Here is a 22,422-nt window from a genome sequence, read left to right as displayed (position 1 = left end):
GACAGATGTGATTACAGCCTGTAACGTTGTCAGACCGTATGCAACAGGATTGTCACAGCAGCTCTACCAATTACTATGTTTCATTGCCATCTGGTGGTGAAAATGTAAAAAACGACAAATGGTGCAATGGCTATATGCCTCTTTATGTCAATTTATAATTGACACCTCTCTCATTAATCCCAGAGCATTTATCAGTCTTTTCACTTTTTTACATGTATTACCATCTTCACAGTTTACTCTCAATAACATTAACAAGTGCACATTCAGTAAACACTCTTCAATGTTCATATGAAATATATTTTTATTTAACTGTAAAGATGTCTTTAAACACACTTCAGAAATTTAGCGGCATCTAGCGGCGGTGTTGCGAATTGCAACCAACGGCTCACTCATCCCTTCGTTCCAATCCGCATACTTTCCGTCCTAATGAGTATTCGAAAGTAGAATTAGTATATCACAAATCTTAGTATGTTGAAAATAGTATTCAAAAGATTCCTGGATGGTCTACTACTTGCGACAGGATTTCTAAAATGCAAAACAATGCACACTCTAACTGCTGATATTACCCACAACTCACCGGGAGTATGCTGCAATGCATCCCGGGAACTTTCAAACTCTTGCAATTGTAGCTGTGTCTCGTTTCGTAAGGCTGTGTTCTTGTGTCCTCCAGAGGTATCATCCTCTGAAGGGTGCGGTATAGGATTCTCAACTTCGTCCTTCATAGGACATGCTAGCAGAAAAGGAAAAAGGAAATGCCACGTTGCTATGACAACACTTTGCATTCGCACACCTGTCAAATTAATTTAAATGATTTCTACATGATTTTAAGAGGTAAAAGTTGGTTACGTTCTACCCTCAACAATGCCATAAGAGTTAAACAAATGTAAAATGTTTTTGACAATTTTCCCATCACTTATTAAAACATTATATCAACATTATAGAGTAACACAGCAGACATTACAATTAAAATCTACAATTCAAGAAAGGAAACATTTATGTTATTCATTTTAATTTAATACGACAGACATCCGCAAATGCGTCCTATTGTTACGTTACATCTGTCTTCTCTTTAAAAACATTTTTTTCTATTGTAAAATCTATATCAATTCCAGAGGGGGGGTCCTCGACATTAATTTGACTGAACACATGCATAGAACCTTTTGCGGAGCTCTAGTGTACTTGCGCAATATGAGCCTGAGGGTGGCGCTCTTATATTGCCTGGCAAACAACGCATGAATGAATGCGTGTCTGAACTTTCTAATTATCTCGATGCTCTTATTATTTGCAATTTATTACTATTGTTGGAAAGGAATTTAGTAGTTACAGTTAAAAAGCACTGTGAGCAGATAAAAGTTATAAAACATGTATCCAGTAAGCAAAGAACAGCCGACATGAACTCTTGGACACTCGGGGAAGGGGCGGGCAACTCCTGCTTCAACTTACACTAGAAGCGCGAGACACTCGGTACCGAACTCATGGCATTAAATTGAACGGTGGGGTCAGTGAAAGGATATCAAAGAGGAAAATATGCACAAGAGAAATGGAGATATTAGGGATGTTTTTGAATTGTCCTCTAGGATTTGGCTTATTATCAGCATCGAAACTATGGCGTTGGTATGCGGGCAAAGGGGTAGGTTACGCATTATTATTTTATACATAATAAATGCAACCTTAACGTATATAGTATGTATGTAATTTGATGTAGCCTATACAGAGAAATCTCAATCTATCTCTCTGTATAATGTATCGGTCTATATAATCTAGAAACAATACATAAATTGAAGCTGTAATGTGTATGTCACTCAACATAATATTGTATGGATAAAACCTTGATTTGGTTAAATCTGAGGAAGGCTTAAATTAATCTTGAAATTAACAATAAAAGATGACTTTTGATTGCAGACTTGGTAAATCTGAGCTCAGTTTGTGACGTTGTGATGTCTAGTTAAACTCTTAAGGAGATATTGGTCAGATTTCTGATCCATTATTAATCCATTCTTGATCCAGTCTCTTTCTTAAAGCGATATTTGCACCAAATATGAAAATTGTGTCATAATTTACTCACCCTCGGGTTGTTCTAAACCTGAAAAACTTTCTTTGTTCTGCTGAACACGAAGGAAGATATTTGGAAGAATGTCAGTCACTAAACAGATCTCATTCTCCATTAGCATAGTCGGGAAAATAAATACTAAGGCAGTTAATGGGGGATGAGATGTTTGGTGACATTCTTCCAAATATCTCCCTTTGTGTTCAAAAGAACAAATGCATTTGTACAGCTTTGGATCAACCCGACGATGAGTAAAGATGACACAATTTTCATTTTGGGGTGAACCATCCCTTAAAGATAATTTGATCTTTTACAGATTTTTATCTCACCATATGAAAAGTCCTATAATAATGTATAATAATAATTCTATAAAAATGCAGACTGCACTGGAAAATGTCTATTCATGCATGCGCTTAAAAGTTAGGGGATCTCTTTCTTCATCGGCATGGTCAGGAAGAATGCATTTGTTAATGGTATTTCTCAGTGTTTGTGGGGTAAGCGTGAATCACAGTCAGATTCACAGACTATGAGAGCTATTGAAGAAGTTTTCCAGTCATATGTCCTCCCCCGTGTCTCCGTGTAAATAGGGATATTATTATATCAGACTTCAAGCATGTTTCTGAGATTAAGAATGCATTACATAGGTAAAGAATATATACTGTCCAGAAATGTCATTGTACATACACATTGGCAAGTATTCTCGACGTGGTGGTATGATTGGCGTAGACGAATTGTGAAGTGACAATCTTAACAGCCGAACATCCTGCGCAGCATGAGAGGCCTGCAGGGACAGGCCTGCAAATCCCCTGAAGAGAAAATAGAATTACACGTTGCCTGATAGTATAGTGCTGCTGGTGATGGAGTGATATCCATGGGTTCCAGTCTCAGCTATAAAATTCTCAGTCGTAAGGAATGTTATATTCTTCTGTGTCAGCAAGTGTTCTAATTATCCCCAGACATTTACATCCTCAAGCGTTACTTTTTTTTACTTCTTTGAACTGAACTTGCACACATCAAACAGTTAAATTAAGCTCAGCATCTAAAGTTTGCTTTAGGCTGTGCTACACATGATGTTAATCGTGAACTTTGTAGGGTTAAAAGGAAGCACGACCTTGTTAAGAGAGACAGAATGAGCTGTATAGGAAGTCCAAAGTGTCTTCCTCAGGAATATTAGTACAGCAGGAGGTTTGTGACCGGCTTGTTCCTATTATTTGGGGAAGTACGCACACAGTAAAACTAAACTGGACATAAAAGACACGCCAGGTTATGTACATAAAACAACTGACAACACAGAGGCACTTATTGGAAGTAGGATGCACCGATACTACTTTTTCCTTTCCGATCCGATTCCGATACCTGAATTCTGCGTATCGGCCGATACCGATTCTGATCCGATACTAGCACTGTTTTTCATGATCAAAGTAGACTTCCATATTTTAACTTTTATTGCCAGAGGTGGATAGTTAAGCATGTTTACTTTCAAGTACATTTTAAAATATCTGTACTTTATCAGAGTACTTTGGACAAAAATATTTCCCCACAGTATGAAGCACATCATACTTACTCCACTACAGTCCATAAACAAATGTTTTTTTTACTTTAAATCCATGAGTACATTAAAATCTACCATTTTCCTTTACTTAAGTATTTTTACTTAAAAGTATGATTTTTTTAAATGTAATTAAGTGCTGTATTAAACTTAAAAATACATACAAAACAAAAATGTGGTCTCATAAAGCACAGATACTTACAAAATGTTTAACAAATAAATCTGTTTATTACACAAAGCTATCACAATATGAAAGTCACCAAACTCGCTCATGCACATCCTGGACACAAAATGATGCGCTTAATACATTCGCTTCTACGTTATTTAAAGTCATGCGCATTGGACGCAGAATGATGCGCTTAATGCACCCGCTTCACTCACGAGAATCCCGGATAGAGATGATCCTGTTGTCGCGGGGATCTTTGCTTCCCAAGTTCAAAACAGTTATAACACAAAGAGAAGAGATATGTTATGTCTTTAAATCATAGAACATTGAATCCATCCTAAAGTTAAAAGTTATGTATGAATGACGCATAACATAGACCGCTTCCAGTGCTTGAATCTAATAACATTACACTCAGCGAGTACAGTCTCCGGCAAAATGCATTTTAAACAAAACCACAATCTATTATCTAGTGATTATGAAGAATATTGAAAACTTTTGAACGAGTAACGTCCTGACTGTTCCCGGACACACGCATGCTGGATTGAGATTGACAGATGACCGCACCAGCGGAGGTCAGAGTTTTTTAATTATGCTATATTGGTTTATTCCTCGCATAAAGCTATCAAAATACATGACATCGAAAACAGTGCCTGACAACGTTTATGGTAATTTCCTGATAGTTAGTCCTTTATGAAGCTTTAGAGTAACATCCACGGGTATCGCAACGGATCGGACTGAAGAGAACCCGTCAGTCCGATACCCGATCCAGCTAAAAAGACCTGGATCGGCCCCAATTCCGATCCAGAGTATCGGATCGGTGCATCCCTAGTTATTTTAAGAATTCTGTCTTAAAATTTATGTTTAATTATGATGCTAAATTGTATTCCATCGATGGTTATGGGTAATGTCAAAAGAGTGAGTTAGAATAACAAATATTAGGTGAAAACTGTAACTTTCAATGCCAAACAGATTTTTTCCATTGTGAAATTTCGCGACATCTAGCGGTGAGGTTACGAATTGGAACCATCAGCTCACTTCACCCCTCCCTTCCGTAGCACTACGGTGGCTCACACCGAACTAATATGTTATCACATTCTCATTTCTTTGCTGAAGGAGATAAAGTATTTACGAAACACGCTTTTTCTAGAGCAGTTTGTCCATTTAGGGCTACTATAGAAACAACTTGGCGAACCCGCGGTGTATTCATTCAGATAGAAATAGCTCATTCTAAGATAGTAAAAACATAATGCTTCATTATGTAAGGTCTCATAGTTATGTACATTAGATTGTATTTCTGTCCATAGATCCTCCAAAATATTACACATTGGCCCTTTGAAGGGATACTTCACCCAAAATTGAAAATGCTGTCATCATTTACACGCCTTCGAGTTGTTCCAAACCGGTATCTATTTCTTTGTTCTGATGAACATAAAGAAACATATTTGGAGTAATGCTTATAACCACACATATTTTGCCCCCCATTGACTGCTATATTAGGAAGAAATACAATGCTCATCAAAAGTGCCCCAGAACTGTTTGCTGTCCTACATTCTTCAAAATGTCTTCTTTTCTGTTCAAGAGAACAAAAAACATACTTTTTCCAATATGGGAGTCAAAGGGGTGCAAGATCTGTTTGGTTATGAGCATTCTTCCAAATATCTTTCTCTGCGTTCATCAGAACAAAGAAATGATGACATAATTTCCATAATTTTCAAGTACCCCTTTAACTCAAAGATACAGACTACACACAAGCTATTGTTAGCTTATAAGCAAGAAACTACCACCAAAAGGAATTCAATAACACTGGAAATCTTAAAAAGCATACAGCAGATAAAATCTATTCAGTGCTTGACCCAACTGAGTCATAACAAAAGTGTTTGAACGTTGTCAGTTTACAGCTTGACCACAAAGTCATGTTTGTTTTCCCGTAAAACAATTTAGATTATTCACATTAACGAGATGATTTGTAGATAAAGTCTCACCAAAGCGGAAAGATGTTGGCCTTTCTGCAGCTGTAAACCCAAATGAATCAGAGTTGACTGAGATGGTTGGTATGAGAGTCCAGCGAAAAACAAATCACTCTGGTTTGTCACACAGAGCCAAAACCATAAATGGACAAAAAATAACTTTCCACAGAATTTACAGTACCAATACAGATGTAGATGACATCAAAGTGTTTTAGTGAAGACTAGTCGCCAGTTGTTGTTTTGGGGTCGCTGTTATGATGTCATGCTAAAAAACTTTGGGTTAACTTTGGGGAACTGACCCTTTACTCAACTGCAACATAGCCCTGCCATCAACCAGCCCTACCAGATTTATGGCCTTATTAAACAATTTATGGAAAGCCCCAGCGAAAGTTGAAGAGCGTTTTATAAATGAGTTCCTTATTTAAAAGTATCATTTCACACTCTGGATATTCTCATTCATCTACATGTTTTTCCTGGCTCAAAATGAGGCGGAGGTGGAGCCATCCTGATCTTTTACACAAACGTAGGCCTTCCGTATCTTTAAGTGGCTTAACCAAAGTGACTTTGACATATTAAAAGTTCTAATAAAATTTGATGAAAACGACCATTATTAACTCATTCCCCGCCAGCCTGTTTAAAAAAAGGTGGCCAGCCTACGCCAGCGTTTTTTTTTACATTTTCATTACATTTTTTCAAAAAGGCATCACTTTGATTAAACAGCTGAGATAATTAACGTTTTTTGTCAAAGATTCCGCCCAGATTACACTCAGAACAATCATTAAAAACCGCTAAATCATATACGTTCTTGGTTCTGGGATTCTGTAGTTTTTCCCAAAGGTGTGTAATAGCGCTACCTGCTGTATTACAGTACAAACACCGATTGCCGTAAAATCTCGTCTTTGCCGGGGAACTGTTTTTTTTTAATGACGAGATAATTCGTCAATGGCGGTGAAAGAGTTAAGGGATATAAAACATTACTTTTATTCAACTAAACAGTAATGTTTTGAATCAAATAAAGCTTTTTATCATTTTCAACTAACTTTCAGCCCACTATAGCCAACTGAATTAACCAGTCTTACTAAATTACTCAAATGAGCAAAGCTCTCAGACTCTCGCCACGCAGCATTTCTTGTGAAGACACCCAACATGATTTTGGCGAGAGTCTGAGGTGGCACGACATTTGACGGAGACATTTGACCTGATCTATATTTATCATTTTATATCTACCACAGCTTCCGTTTGCTCTAATACCCAGCTATACGTTGCAATTCGTAAATACCCACCATTCTCACACCAACACACTTAACACACCCTGTTTAATTTTCTCATGGGCTAGAAACATACCAATAGTTACTTGTAAGTGCATTTGATAATCCATGTCTCCCCTAAAATATAAGAGATAGCATTTTTGTGTGTGGAAACAAGCCTCTCAACAAAAATATGAACAGATTGCAAAAGCTTTGTAATATTATAAATTCTACCACGTCAACATCAATGTGATCTCTCTCTCTTCTTCCTATAGGAGATGGGTGTGGACACACAGTCCTGAGTCCCACCAGTGGCACTCTGGCCTCACGGAATTTCCCAGGAACATATCCTAACCACACCCAATGTGAGTGGAACCTGAGGGTCCCAGTGGGCCGGACACTGCTCTTGACCTTTGGGGACTTCGACTTGGAGTGGAGCCAGGACTGCGTAGCTGGCTCGCTTACTATCACAGACAGCAGTGGATCCACTAGAGTGGGTATGACCATTTTCACAGCACCTCAGGAATTCAGCGAAAAAGGCCCCAAAAATGACCCTTAGAAGATTTACAGTTATTTATAATTGTCAAACTATAATACTGTAGCCATGCAAAAGGGCCGACCTCACACACTGCTTCTTCACCTTTCACCAAGCCACCTGACCATTTAAGCCTGGACTCTGCATTCCACTCAGCTGTAGCATGGCGATTACTTGACTGGCACTCTCATGGTCAAATTCTGCTTGAGTGCCAACACACACACAGCAGAAGGGCAATGCACCATAGCATAATTATTCCATGCACACAAGCGTGCACTAGAAGGTGGGAGCCTTTTATGGTGATAAACAAGCAGGAATGTGTGTTAACTTTAACATACACTAATGCTGCTGCACTATTTTATAATGTGTATAATGTGTGGATGCCTATCACACGTTCAGTCTGTAGGCATGCGCAAAGCATGTTCTTAAAAACGCCTCCGTGATGCATGTTTGTACTGCGTGACATAATTATTATCATTTCTCCAGCAAAAAGTAGATTTACTTCACCACTACGACCAGCGGAGACATAGTATTTATATCCACAAACTATAAACATACATGCACGCCGACAGAATGTATTAACTCTTTCAACACCTTTGACAAGCTATCTCGTCATTTAAAAAAAACTGTTCCCCGCCAAAGACAAGTTATTATGGCAATCAGTGCAACTTTTTTTAAAAAGGCTGGCGTGGAAAGATATAAAAGCGCTTTTAATTTAAAAAAGAGTATGTGCGCTAGGGTACATCGTGCGATTCTTGTCCAGAAGGCACTCTTGCACAGAAACTCCAAATATGCGAAACAGAAGAAGAACAATTAGTTCCAAGAAATGCCTGTGGTCATATTCTATCGCTGTTCTTCAAACCTTTTCAGGTATTTTCATGATAATAAATTATATTTATAGTAATGATGTTTGACAAGTGTTGCTTTTTTCAAATGTTGGTTATAAACGACTCAATCTCTTAGTGATTTTAGATCGAGCATTACTTGCTACTGATCAAAGTGCTGTAGTTCACGGAAGAGCTGTGGATAAAACATCAAAACGAATTCAGAATCGATTTAGACATGTGTAATTAGCGTGAATCACGACACATATCGCGCAGGCATGTTGTGTTTTTTATAGGGCAACAGCGCCTTCCACTGGCCTGGCATGCATAGTAAAGCGTTTTTATTTGTTTTCCCAGATGCAGATCATTTTGATAACGCTGTCATGTGTACATGAATGTTTCAAAAACGCCAAGGAAAAAGTTCAGTTTTTCATTGTCTAAAACTACTCTTAGTAGTGAAAGTAGTGCACGTTTTTACCTGGTTTTGGCCAAATTCAAGATATTTGGAAGATTGCTTGTAACCAAACAGTTCTTGGCCACCATTGACTACCATAATAGCAAAAGATTCTCTGTAAATTTCTTTGTTCTGTTAAACACACAAAGAAGATTAATTTGAAGAATGTAGAGGCACTTTTGACTACCATTGTAATTTTCCCCCACTATGGGAGTCAATGGTGGCCAAGAACGGTTCGGTTACAAGCATTCTTCCAAATTTCTTTCTCTGTGTTCATCAGAACAAAGAAATCTATTTAATAGGTTTTGAACAAATCGAGGGTGAGTAAATGATGACAGAATTTGTATTTTTGGGTGAACTATGCCATTAAGTGTACACTCAGCTTTTCCATAGACCCACAACTTGCCATTCATGATACATATGATAAACAAATGTACAGTTAAGAGTCCCATATCTGTTTATTCAGTCTGTATGTGACGGTGTTTCACAGGTCCTCTGTGTGGCAAGCTGGCCGCCTCAAAGAGAAACGTGTCTGTGAGTACCAATGAAGTTACAGTGCATTTCATCTCCGGTGCTCACCGCTCAGGGCGGGGCTTTGTCATGTCCTACTCAACCAATCAGCAATCAGGTAACAGCTCAGCGTCTTCATTCTTCATCTTCTCCCACAAACCCTTTAAACATAAGTCATGCAAAATCCTTATCTATCAACATGCGTTATATTGTGAAATTGGTTAAAAATGTAAGCTCATATAATACCAAGTGCCTCCTGTCCTGTATTGTATAAGTCCAGAGTAAACAAGGCACGGACTGTTTGTTCTCCAAATGTAAAGCTGACTCAATAAACAGCATTCCGGCTGACTGGGACTGGGAGTAGTTCCCATCCTAATCTCAAATACTGTTCACTCGCATATCCAACTTTATTTCTGAAACACCCTATCAGATATCAGCATGTTTGGATTGCTAAATAAACAACTTTACAACATGTGTCATAACGGTAGTTAACAAAGTCACCTCTGTATGTCAACATTTACTTAAGAGGGATAGTTCACCCAAAAATGATCATTCTGTCATCATTTCCCCTCGCTTGTCATTTCAGACCTGTTAGACTTTGTTTCTTCTGCAAAACACACAAAAAAGGAAATTTTGAAGAATGTCGGGAACCAAACGACGGCGTACAATAGACGTGAATGGGTCGTTCCCATTGTTCGGTTACCAACATTCTACAAAATATATTTTTTTGTGTTACAGTCATACAAGTTTGAATGACCAGGGGATGAGAAAACGATGACGAAATTTTGCAGTGAACTATCACCTCAACATGTTGTCATACTTTCATTTCTTATAACACACTTGACATTTTTATAGTTTGTATCATTCCACCGTTTCAGGCTGGCTGTCAATCTGTCTTGCTTGGCGACAAATGTCAGTAAATAAACCAATAAGCCCCGCAAAGAAGTGGGTTGCAGTGCATTTTATTACAGCTAAGGCCGTTTCACGTCATGCCAAAACCCCCTTAGCTGTTATAAAATGCACTGTTTCCCACGGCTTCTTGGGGCTTATTGCTTTTATAAAATGGATATCCCTATGTGTAGCAATAAAATAAAGTAAATAAAATGATATTTACGCTATGTAATGCGGTCAGCTGTTATAAATCGGGGTATTTTATAACGGCTAAGAACTTGGCTCAGCCAATCAGAATCAAGGACCAGAACGTACTGTTTTATAATGGTTTTTAGAGCTCTTTAATACACCGCACGGCCGCTTCCGGGTTTGTCTCAGCCAGTTCAGTTACAACCGCCGCACGTAGCGTCTTATGGTGTTTTTCACTCAAGATACACCTATGGAGTCAAATAATCCAAACACTACATCATACATCGACAACCAATGGGGGAAAGGCGTCAAGCTACACGGTTCAAGCTACATCTACAAATATGAAAAGTAAATCAACTTTTTACACGATCACAGGCACTAAACAATGCACAGCTGTCGATTTGAACGTTTTCTTAGTAAACATATTCTTATCGCTTGGTCAAAAACGACCTTGGCGCTGTGAGAGAGGTAGTGGGTTAGCAGACGTACGTCATCACCCTGCGTGCATTTAGTCTGTTGGCGGTCAGTTAAAAACAGCACAATAATGTCATAAAATTGGAACTATGGAGGACTCTGGGGCGCTTAGACTGTGATATAATGTGTGAGGTAGACTCTGAAGAGTGTCTCAGGGTGACTGATAGGAATGCAGCTCTACTCCTTGGCTGAGGTTCAGAGTGTTTGCTTTGTAAGCAGGGCAGCAGACGGCCTCTCCTGGCCTGAATAAGGAGAGGCCCCAGAGCTGATGGAATGCCGTGTGCACACTCTTCCTGCATAGACAAGCACAGTATGACAACTTAACCATCACCTGACCACACTTACACTCATAACAACAACCGATTGGTTGTTATGCACAAATCTCAGTTTCAAGATTAAACAAAATGCCAAACACAGTTTAGCTAAGAGATAAAGGAGTAGTTCACTTTCAAAATAAATTTTCATGATCAATTACATTACTTATGTTTATGTATTTGTTTCATTAGTCGAAAAGAAATGAAAGTTTTTGATGAAAACATTCCAGGATTTTTCTCCATATAGTGACTTCAATGGACTCCAAACAGTTGAAGGTCAAAACGAAAGTTTCAGTGCAGCTTCAAAGGACTTTACACGATACCAGACGATGAATTAAGGTCTTATTTAGCAAAACAATCTGTCATTTTCTTTAAAAATTAAAATGTATATGCTTTATAAACACAAATGTTCGCCAGGCTCTGTACTGCGCGTTCATGACTTGACGAAATACGTGAGAATGTTGAAATGGTAACGCTTGACGTAGGCGGAAGTACCAAAGTACTGTGTTTCTGTGTAGCTCAGTTGGTAGAGCATTGCGCTAACAACGCAAGGTTGTGGGTTCGACACACAATAGTAAAAGAAAATCATGTATAGACTAAAAGCACTGTAAGTCGCTTTGGATAACAGCGTCTGCCAAATGCATAAATGTAAATGCACCGAGTCATTGTTTACAAATGTGGAGGAGGAAGACCGTTCAAAGGTTGTTGAATGTTCAATGACACATATTCAAATGTCTTTGTGTCAGTTATTGTTTAAAATGGTCATTTCATGTGTATCCTGGATGTTGTAATAAAAAGAATGACCAATCGTTTCGCTAGATAAGACCTTTATTCATTGTCAGGTATCATGTAAAGCCCTTTGAAGCTGCACTGAAACTGTCATTTTGACCTTCAACCGTTTGGAGTCCATTGAAGTCACTATATGGAGAAATCCTGGAATGTTTTCATCAAAAACCTTCATTTCTCTTTGACTAAGGAAATGTATTTTGAAAATGAACTACTCCTTTAAAAGCAACTTCCCGGAAAAGATCCTGTGAGGTCAATGTACAGTCAGATGTTCCAGAGGTTCAGACATTTCTGAGAAGTGAACAGAAGAGGTTTGTATGTTCCTTGCTTTCCTGTTGTGTATTCGGTTGTTTATGTGAAGCCCCGGCTGTGCTGTGTGATAAATCCTGACTCGCATCCTGTGAGTTTATACGAAATCATCAATAACATTGCGTAATATAGGCCTGGATTCACAGACTTAGATTACATCACAAGTAAGAGTTATTTAAATGAAGACATTTAGCTTTTCAAGAAGTAACTTTTATCAACTTTACATGACTATCTTTATCTCACAGAACTCATTTCATGCCTCCATCGTGGAACACACTTCTCATCTCAGCAGATCAGGTAAAAAGTGACCCGATGTTAACACCTAGTTCACATTTATCACTTCTCGTATGTCACTTTTCAATGTTTAATATCTGAATCCTGTTCCAGTGCATTCTGTCCTGCAGGCTGCAAAGGTGTCGCAGGAGAGATCTGGGGCTGGCATGGGCAGGGATATCGTGATGTAAGCTTTTCATCACAGTCTGGGCTTTGTATCTGTGTGCAATAGAGGGATTATTATGAGTCATGCCATTTGAATGTATTGCCTTTTATGGATTGTTACCACAAGCTGTTTGTAGTAGCTTACAATAGGCACCAAATAATAATTCACCCAAAAAGAACATCATTTACTCGTACTCAAAATATTCAAAACACACAGTTTACTGATCTTTAACGTGAATGGTTTCATTTATATATCAAATGTAAAGGTGACAGGTTTCTCCATTTTGTGTGAAGTTTTATCTAAGTATGGTAAAGTAATGTTTATGAGTGACTGAAAATGTTAGACTACATAACTAGGGATTTTTAAGGTCCTACTTTGGTTTATGGAGTGTCCAACAACAAGTTTATGTACATACTGTAGTAATATTCAATAAAAGGAAGGAAGGAGACGGGAACCAGCAAATATTTAAACATTCAATTACATGACAACAAAGTAAAAAGACATCCCGCAGCCCCTCATGGACAACTGCCGGCGAATAAAACAAACCACAACTAAAATCCAGGCCTGGTCCTCTCTCATTGACTGTCCGGTCGCTCGTCCTCTTATGCTCCCAATCTCCTCCGTGATATGACTACTCCTCTACACATACAAAGTGTAAAACACTATTATTTCGTAATAATTGGCAGTTTTCTTACCTTACTTCTTGACTGACTCTCAAATGATTCGGTCAGCGAATCATCCATCTAATCCCCTTCTTTCCGCTAGCCTATTGTCATGTTATTGGTCAGATGGTCTACTCCGCTGTGATTGGTCTACCGTGAATGAGTCTCATGAGCTACAGTGTTTGTGGGTAGTCCTAGCAAAACGTAGGCGGGGACTATATGTATTAACGTACATCCGTGGTGTTCGCGAATCGGACTAAGGACGACTCGTTTGCGTGATTCAGAGTCGACTCCCTTTTTTCCAAGACAATAACTTTGTTATTCATTCACCTTCGGATTTACAATTTGGCAGACTGATTACTTTCAAACACGGCAACTTCACACACTGCATGAAATGTCATTTGTAAATCTCATGTACTCTAAAATACTTTTGTTGCAATATTTTAACACATGATTTTGTGCATTTCTAGACCTCCGTTTTGTGCAAAGCTGCAATCCACGCAGGGATTATTTTAGACAGTCTGGGAGGAAAGATCACGGTGTCCCTGCAGAGGGGCGTTACTCTGTATGAGTCGAACTTTGCTAATGGAATACTGTCAAAAACGTGAGTGGACTAACATTAAAAGAAAAGCAGATTCACATTCAAGGCTTTGCTCCACATTCAAAGATTAACCAAATATAGACATTGTGCATTGAGGATTCTTGTCTGGTTACTGTAGATGTGAATGTAAAATAACAGAACATTAAGTTGTTGTACAGAAGCTAAATTTAGGCGTTGTGCAGTTTGCAGTGTTGAATTAAACTTCATTTGTTGCTTATACCTAAAGGGATATTTCACAGGAAAAAAAGATTTCCCCATGTTTTACTCACCCTCAAGTCATCCTGACTGAATAAGATTTTCTTCTTGAAGAATATTGCAGTTGAAGTTATAATACCATATATCATTTTACTTCCAAGCGGTCGAATGGGAGTGATTGGGCGTTGACTTTTTGAAGCTCCGAAAATTGCATCAATTGATCAAAGAACTGCTCGACAAAGCACTGTGGTCCTAACAAAGGTCTTCTGAAGTGAACCAATGCGTTTGTTTAAGAGAAATATCCATATTGACAGTGCAATTAAAGTTGACGTCTAGCTTTCGTTATCCCTCTGCTGCGCATGAACATGAGGCTTGTTTTTCCAACAAATGACGGCACAGAGGAGACAGCATCCTATTGGAACAACAGTAATTTGCCGGAAAAGCAAGCATTAGGTTCAGGTGCAGAAGAGGGGTAACGAATGCTAGACATCAACGTTAAATTTTGTTTTGTCTGTGAAATATCCCTTAAAGCCTTTTTACTTTTAATCGAGATGTTTTGTTTTCTTCACAGTGGGTCTTTATCAGATAAGCGGCTTGTATTCCACAGAGGTAATAACTGTTATTTTCTGGCTTTTGATGTATAATTTATGAAGATATAAATTCAATTTAAATTAAAACACATTTACTAATCCAGACTAATAATTTCTAATAATTTCATTAACTGCAAATAAGACAAATTTGAATTAAGATTTAAATATTGTTTACGTATTTTACAAAAGTAATAAATTATTACATTAAAATTTGTGCTTTTCAAATTGTACATACTATCCTCTATGTCATCGTAATACAGAAACTAAGGCTGCAAAATATAGGGAATGTGAAGCTGATGTCACGCCCTATGTTGCAGTGGCGCCGCCATCTTGGGAGGATAAAACGGCACTGCTATTATTGTTTTGATTTCTACCGTTACCTGTTTTGTTTGATAAAGGGTGATCTTGAAAATGAAAGAATCATGGGCTTTTCCTGAAATACTCTGCGTGATGGTATTGCAGTTTTTAACACAACAAGACCGACCTACCATAGTTATGTTTCCTAATCAAACAAGTAGAACAAAACTGCATTGAACGCACTAGCAGCCATCCTCCCAATATGGCGGCCGATTCAACGCGGCGTGGCGTAGATTATCAAGCTCTATCGAAGAAGAATGCAATATACAATAATTTGCTGAACATTACGGTGTATGATCAGTATCAAAAATGGTTTTAGTTAATAAATGTAAACGATATTCATACTGTATATATTTAAAAACTGAAAATTATAACCATGTTTCAAACATTATTTCCGATTATTGATTATCTTCCAGACATCAGATACAGTCTTTCTCCTATCTGCATCTAACTAAAACTTTGAATATACAATATACAAAATTCAATATAAGTTTTTTAATGATTCAGTTGTTGCAAACCATTTTTATATGCATATTGCAATATATGCACAAACAGTATTTGCAATATTATGCACATGTTTGCTATATTTTGGCCCTAAGGCAGAAATAACTATTCCTAAAGGAACAGTTCAACCAAAATTGAAGATTCTGTCATCTGTTCTGATGAACACAGAGAAAGATATTTGGATGAATGCTTATAACCAAACAGTTTATGGCCAGCATTAACTCCAATAGTAGGAAAGGTTTCTTTTGTTCTGTGATTTGGAGAATGTAGGACAGTAAATAGTTCTGGGACACTTTTGACTACCATTGCCATTTTTCCTACTATGGTAGTCCATGGTGGCCAAGAACTGTTTGGTTACAAGCATTCTCCCCATTATCATTCTGTTCATCAGAAAAAATAAATTCTACAGATTTGGAAAAACTCGAGGGTAAGTAAATGATGACATAAGTTTTATTTCTGGGTGAACTGTCACTTTAAAGTAACTCCATGAAGTCTTGCTGGGACTTTTTGGCCATCAACACGATGTCATTGTTTTTGCAGAAACCTTTCAATTTAAAAGATACATTTCTCAGTTTAATTAGATCCTAATAGCAGTGATGAGTATGTGTCGGTGTTCAAGGTTCCCAAGAAATGACAGTTTATATAACATGCCGTTACACACGCTACATGATACTTAAACCGTAAACATGCTGTCATCACCTCTTGTAACTACACATTGCTGAAACATAAACACAGGATAGAAGTTTAAATACTGACATTTACCTGAAGGGTTACAATAAAGATCTGAAGCATGTTAAAGGATCATCTTTACGTGTTTGAACAAGTGGTTTTATTTTCATGTACAGAATGTGATACAGAGTTAACGGTGCTGACTTACAACAGTTCTTCTGTGTGGATGGAGGTGAACAGAGAGGGTCAGGATGTCTCTTGGTCTGGAAAAGGGGTCTATCAGTGGGCCGCAAGCTCTGATGACCAGCAGCCGTGGCTGGAGCTTGAGCTGGGGAATAAGAGTAGTGTCACAGGTCACTTATAGTTTTAGATAATCATTTGAGACAAACATTGTTTATTGTTTAAATGTATATTATATGATATAATTAAACAATTGTACGTATGGTGAATTCCAGGCATCATAACAAAGGGTACACCACACTCCTACATTGAATCTTACACCCTCATGTTCAGTAAAGACCGCAAAAACTGGAAAGTCTACAAAGCCATATCTAGCAAAGACAAAAAGGTAATGAACCGTGCATAAGTCTAATGCTTGCATGATATTGCATTATTGGGTATTGTTGCTTTAACTAAATTCATATAATCTTTCTGTTTTGAGGTGTTTGAGGGCTTTTCTGATGGTCATGTGAAGGCATTCAACAGCCTCATTCCCCCAATAATAGCACGCTATCTCCTTCTGAAACCCCAGCAGTGGCGTATCAGGGCCTCCGCCCAAGTGCAAGTGCTGGGTTGCCCTTCTGCCCTTCCCAGACCCCGTTCCCATGGAGATGGTAAGGGTTTGCCCAAGAATTCAGAATCCCTTTACATTGCAGAGCAGAAGCATTCAACGTAAACTTCTGTTTAGACATATTTATAGTACATGAACACATGCAAAGACTCATATTGGCAGTAATCTAGATATTAACTTGACCATTGCAGTAAATCTAACAACAGTAAATGAATTCTTTGTATTTTAATTCTCTCCTTTTTTCAGATCTGAACTCTAGTAAGGGGGTTATTACAGAAGCTGTGCCTATAGACACACTTCCTACTGAGGGTCCTATCATCACCAGAAGCTCAGGTGAGGGGAATTTGCAGATTAAAATGTGTCTGATATTATTAAAGGGGTAGTTCACAGAAAAAAAAGACCTGTTATCTTTTACTCAACATTATGTCGTTCAGAAAGTGTATATGACTCTTTCTACTGAGGACCACAAAAGAAGATATTTTGAGAAATGTTTCAGTGGTTTTGTGTCCATACAATGGACGTCAATGGGCGCCTATATTGTTTGTTTCCAATATTGCTTAAAATATCTTCTTTTGTGTTCTGAAGAAGAAAGTTATACAGGTTCGGGATGACGCAAGGGAGAGTAAAAGTCTATCCCTTTAATGTAATGATGTTTTACCTATGTAGTTTATTTTTTTAATTCATTCACGCTCATGTCATTCTTAAACAGTATGTCGCTAAGCATACTTTACTTTCCACATCCGCGTCCATCCGCGCACGGACGTCAGAGTTCAATACATGCGCAATACAAATGAGTTTGTGGGCTCTAACAGACCATCAGAGTGGCGCCATTTAAAGACCAACGGCAAATTAATGATTGAGGAAGTGTTTTCGCCATTGCAATCAATCTGAGCAAACAGCAAGACAATAAGATCAACAACCAAACAGTATGGAGAAGGATATGCTTCAAAGCTTTCTGTTCTCAGCGTGTTGGTTTTGTATCATTCTTCTTCGACAACGACACACTGCAAACTTTCTGCGTGTGTACTGACCCCTAGTGGACTAGGGCACTTTTTTGCGTATGCACTGTTGTACGCTGAACATCCGCGCACTCTCAAAAAATAGGGACGACCGCGGACCCTTCTGATGACGAAAATTGCGTCATGCCTTTATTTTTCTGTAAACCGGAAAAAGGCATAATGACTATCAGTGACTAATAGTGAATAAATAAATGTATTCTATTTCTCGCATAAAGAAAGAGTTTTTCTATTTCAAAATAAAATCTGCCTTGTGTTCAGTGAAAAACACCACATAGGTTTGGAATTAAGGTAAAGGTTGGCTAAGGTAAATATTGGTCATTTTTGTTATTTCTTGAACTATTGTATGACATGTTTCTTCTCCACAGGCCCCAGTCAGGCAGTGATATTAGTGGCAGGAATGGTTTTGGGTGCCGCCCTGTGTATCAGCTGCCTGTTGGCAGGGCTCTTGTTGTGGAAAAGGTATTTCTACTTTAACATTTTTAAAATAACCTTTTTCCATTACAAAAACCTTTTGTGCACCAGAAAGTTTATGGATCTCATCTGTTCTTCCAAAAATGTTTCTTTTGTGGCACCGTGTAGCACTTTTAATTCTTAAGGGATCAAAAATAATAATTCATTCATCATTTTCTCACCCTCTTTTCATTTCAAGCCTGTATGACTTTCTTTCTCCTGCAGAACACAAAAGAAGATATTTGAAGAAAGGCACCCATTCACTTCTGGGTGAATGGGTGCTGGTTAACAACATTCTTCAAAATATGTTCTTCTGTGTTCTGCAAGCGAAAGAAAGGTTGATGACAGAATTTTCATTTTTGGGTGCACTGTCGCTTTAAGAGTGTATAACGCTTTTTAACAACATTACTCTCATTCACCTTTCTCCCTTCTCTTTTTGCTTCAGAAAAAGAAACGCACAAATAAAGAAATCCTGTGTTGACCAAGGTAACATTTTTTTGTTTGGTTTCTTGCTATACCTCTTCCATTTCATGTGTTGTTGGAGCTTCATAACTGACTATATTTGTCTCGTCTCTAGGCTATCAGGGTCTTCAAGGAAAGAGACCTCCATGTACAAACCCAGAGCTTGTGTCTTTCCCTCTGGTTCGGAACATCCATGACGCCCTCCCCAACCCTCCTCTCAATGGTAAGACATCCTCAGCCTATCAACCCAGTATAGCAATGAATACCGAAATTCATGAAGGAATGTTTCGATCGACAACCGAGACAAGGCAGTGTTTGTAGAGAGGATGCCGCCGGGTACAAAAGTTCTCAGAGGCTCTGCAGATCACCAGACGTCCCGCTAATATATAGCGGCGAATAAGAGGGTCAGTGTGCCTCAAACAGCGGGATGGATGTGGAGAGAAAGCCAAGTAGTCATTCTGACCCCTTTGTTAAAGCCACCCCCACCCATCTCGTTCTTGCTCGCCCCAGTCTGTGTTAGATGCCTTAGGATCTTGCAAAGCAACGTTAAAAATTATTATTACAAAGATAAAACATTCATGTCATTTCAAACCGGTGCGACTTTCGTTGGTCTGCAGAACGCAAAATAAAATATTTTGATGAATTACCCACTATTGACTTCCGCTGTATGCACACAAAACCACATCAAGACATTTCTCAAAATATCTTTTGCATTCCACAAAAAAAGTTATATGTAGATTTTAAATGGCATAAGGGGTGAACTTTCCCTTCAAAACCAGTACAACCAATACTGGCATGTAGTATAAAGGCATGACAAGCAGATTCTTCCATTTCTCCGTTTCTTACCAGCCAGCCCACCAGTTGCTCAATGGCAGCATTAATGTGTCTTTCTTTAGCGTGCGTTGTTCTCTGAAAGGCTTCTTTAATTGGAGCCCAAATTAGGGACATTCAAGCCAGAGAAACACCCTCCCCAGAACCCTCTGACCAACAGACCCTTCAGTAAAGTGCCGAGGAGGACAGAGGGTCAGCGGTCAAGACAATCAGAGTCTTTTCTCCAGTCGCTTCAATTAAAGCAGTTTGGCCCTCTTGGCATTCCTGCTGAGGGAGTGAAGGATTGAGAGGAGGAGGCAAAGACTGAGAGAACGTGGGGCCTCTTTCACAACTACTGTTGGACACAGTGTGGTGGGTGGCCGGTGAGGTCATGTGGGAAATTAATAATATCTCCATATGAAGTGGCCGAGGGAAAGGCCGGACCCCGGGTATGAGAGCCAATCAAAGAGAGGGTTTATTTGCTATACTGGAATGATCAATAACTTGGGAGTGGAATATGATGACTAATGCACAATGATACAAATGATGAATATAATGTAGGGCTGTCAAACGATTACTTTTAATCGCATCCAGAATAAAAGTTTGTTTACAAAAAATGCATGTTGTATTCGTAAACACATACACATACATGTATGCATATTCAGCCAATATTTACATTTATTTATTTATATTTACCAATCATATAAATTATTTATTCATTTTATATTTTCTTAAAAATATATGTATGTTTTTACAAATAGAAAATGATTATGCACAGGACACAGACATGTATTAATAATTTGACAGCCCCATTTTTTCATTTTTTATAATTTTAACTGTTCCAAAAATTTGCTAATTGCTTATATTATATATATATATATTTATTTATTTTTAATAAAAAATGCTATGGATTTTTTTAATAAAAAACAATTCAATTTTTATATAGAAAATACTTTTTTTTCTGTGTGAGCTTGAGATAATCTTAGGGAGTAGCCCTACTGTCAAAATGATTTGGTAAGCATAAAAATAAGATAAGTAACAGTAAAATTCATAAATGTTAAATAAAATATCATATTAAATAATACGATATTCCTTACATGATCATCATTTTCCTGTCGTTTGCAGACTATGCTGAGCCCGATGTAGTCACCAGTGGGCAAATGGTAGGTCTCACATTCCGTCCCCAAATGGAGGAGGGCTACACCATTCCTTACACCCTCAACCACTACGACACCCCAGGAGATGTTCCTGAATACACCTATCCTCTTCCCCCCGAACCAGAATATGCAACACCTTTTGGGGAATTTCCCATAGACTCCCTCACATCCCCACCACTGGACAGCCATCATAACACCAAACTATCAGCGTGTCGATCCACACAAGGCACATCATCAGATCAACAGTATGACTGCCCCGCCCACAGAGTGATCTCTAACGGGTACTGTACTCCAGTCATACATAATACTTACCTATGTAAGGCTAATGTGATCTACGCCCAGACAGTAGAACCACTGTTGCATACCTACCATGAGCCACTTTGAGCCTCCGTGGCATCACCTACTGAAGACACATGTGCCTTGCTCTGTTAAAGAGCATCTCTGCGTTTCTAAAAAGAGAAAGACATTAGCTAATCTTATTCAAAACAGTTGTATTGCAGCTGTGCATAAAGGTGGCCGGCAAAAAAGTGAACACAAATTAAGTACTGTGCACATGGAGCATGTATTTATAAATTGAACATTGATTTACACATTATGTGCCATTTTATTGCCGTTTATAACCCAATCTAGTGCCTCACACAATGAATTTCGGTGCGTTAAATAGCACCATTGACTGGCACGTCGTTTTTTTGGTTGGCAATACAAATGTAAGACTTGAGAGAATAGTTTTTTGTAAATCTTTGTTTTTGTGTTGTTTTGTTGACAATATTTGTATTTAATGTAAATGACAATGTTTTATAATAACTAATCAAAACATTACTCTAAAGTATGTCTGTGTTCTTTTAAACCACTAAAGTATTCAACATGTTTTACTTTGTTACACTTATGAAATAAACTTTTCATACAAAAATGTTACAGGTTGATTTTGTAATAGTAGTAGTAGTTTAACCTTTTTTTTCCAGATTTGTGATCCAACGATTCATCATTTTTTAAAGTATTATTTGTCTTATTTAATTTATTATTATTTCATTTTAAACATAAGGTCACGTTTGATTAATTTAAGACAGAGATTATATTGCTCATTATAAATGTTTTTATAACATAACGTGCCATTTCTGTGCTCTTTCATTGTTAGCAATCAGACTAAATGAGCCCACCTCTGCAAACTGGCAAACTCTTTTTTGGTTCTATTGCCAGCTTGCAACCTTGAATGCATCCAGTAGTACTGCCCTCTTCTGGAAAAAATTGTCAGTGTTGTCATAAGTCCTGTTTTTATTTAGACCTCATTACCTCATTTCTTAAACATCAAAGCAACCCAATGCCACGCTGCATTGATGCAGTAATTCATGCAAAAGGAGGCCCAACCAAATATTGAGTGCATAGAAATGAACATACTTTACAGAACCCTGACATTTCTGTTTAAAATATACTTTTTAAATTGATCTGACGTAATAT

General features: G+C 38.0%; 1 protein-coding gene across 1 annotated transcript; it reads left to right on the top strand.

Annotated features, from left to right (window-relative positions):
* The first annotated feature begins 1,460 nt into the window (after window positions 1-1,460).
* si:dkey-34d22.1 (discoidin, CUB and LCCL domain-containing protein 1) lies at window positions 1,461-21,841 on the top strand. The gene is made up of 15 exons (XM_056763260.1): window positions 1,461-1,630; window positions 7,252-7,473; window positions 9,280-9,417; window positions 12,508-12,559; window positions 12,650-12,722; window positions 13,834-13,967; window positions 14,731-14,768; window positions 16,456-16,632; window positions 16,735-16,847; window positions 16,941-17,112; window positions 17,316-17,402; window positions 18,454-18,547; window positions 18,984-19,024; window positions 19,116-19,223; window positions 20,936-21,841. The coding sequence occupies exons 1-15, from the start codon at window positions 1,528-1,530 to the stop codon at window positions 21,349-21,351; spliced, it is 1,968 nt and encodes a 655-aa protein (XP_056619238.1). The 5' UTR covers window positions 1,461-1,527; the 3' UTR covers window positions 21,352-21,841.
* The last annotated feature ends 581 nt before the right edge of the window (window positions 21,842-22,422 follow it).

The sequence above is a fragment of the Triplophysa dalaica genome, chromosome 12, assembly GCF_015846415.1.
Source record: "Triplophysa dalaica isolate WHDGS20190420 chromosome 12, ASM1584641v1, whole genome shotgun sequence".
NCBI lineage: Eukaryota > Metazoa > Chordata > Actinopteri > Cypriniformes > Nemacheilidae > Triplophysa > Triplophysa dalaica.
The sequence above is the reverse complement of the archived record's forward strand: the minus strand, read 5'-3'. Positions and strand labels throughout refer to the sequence as shown.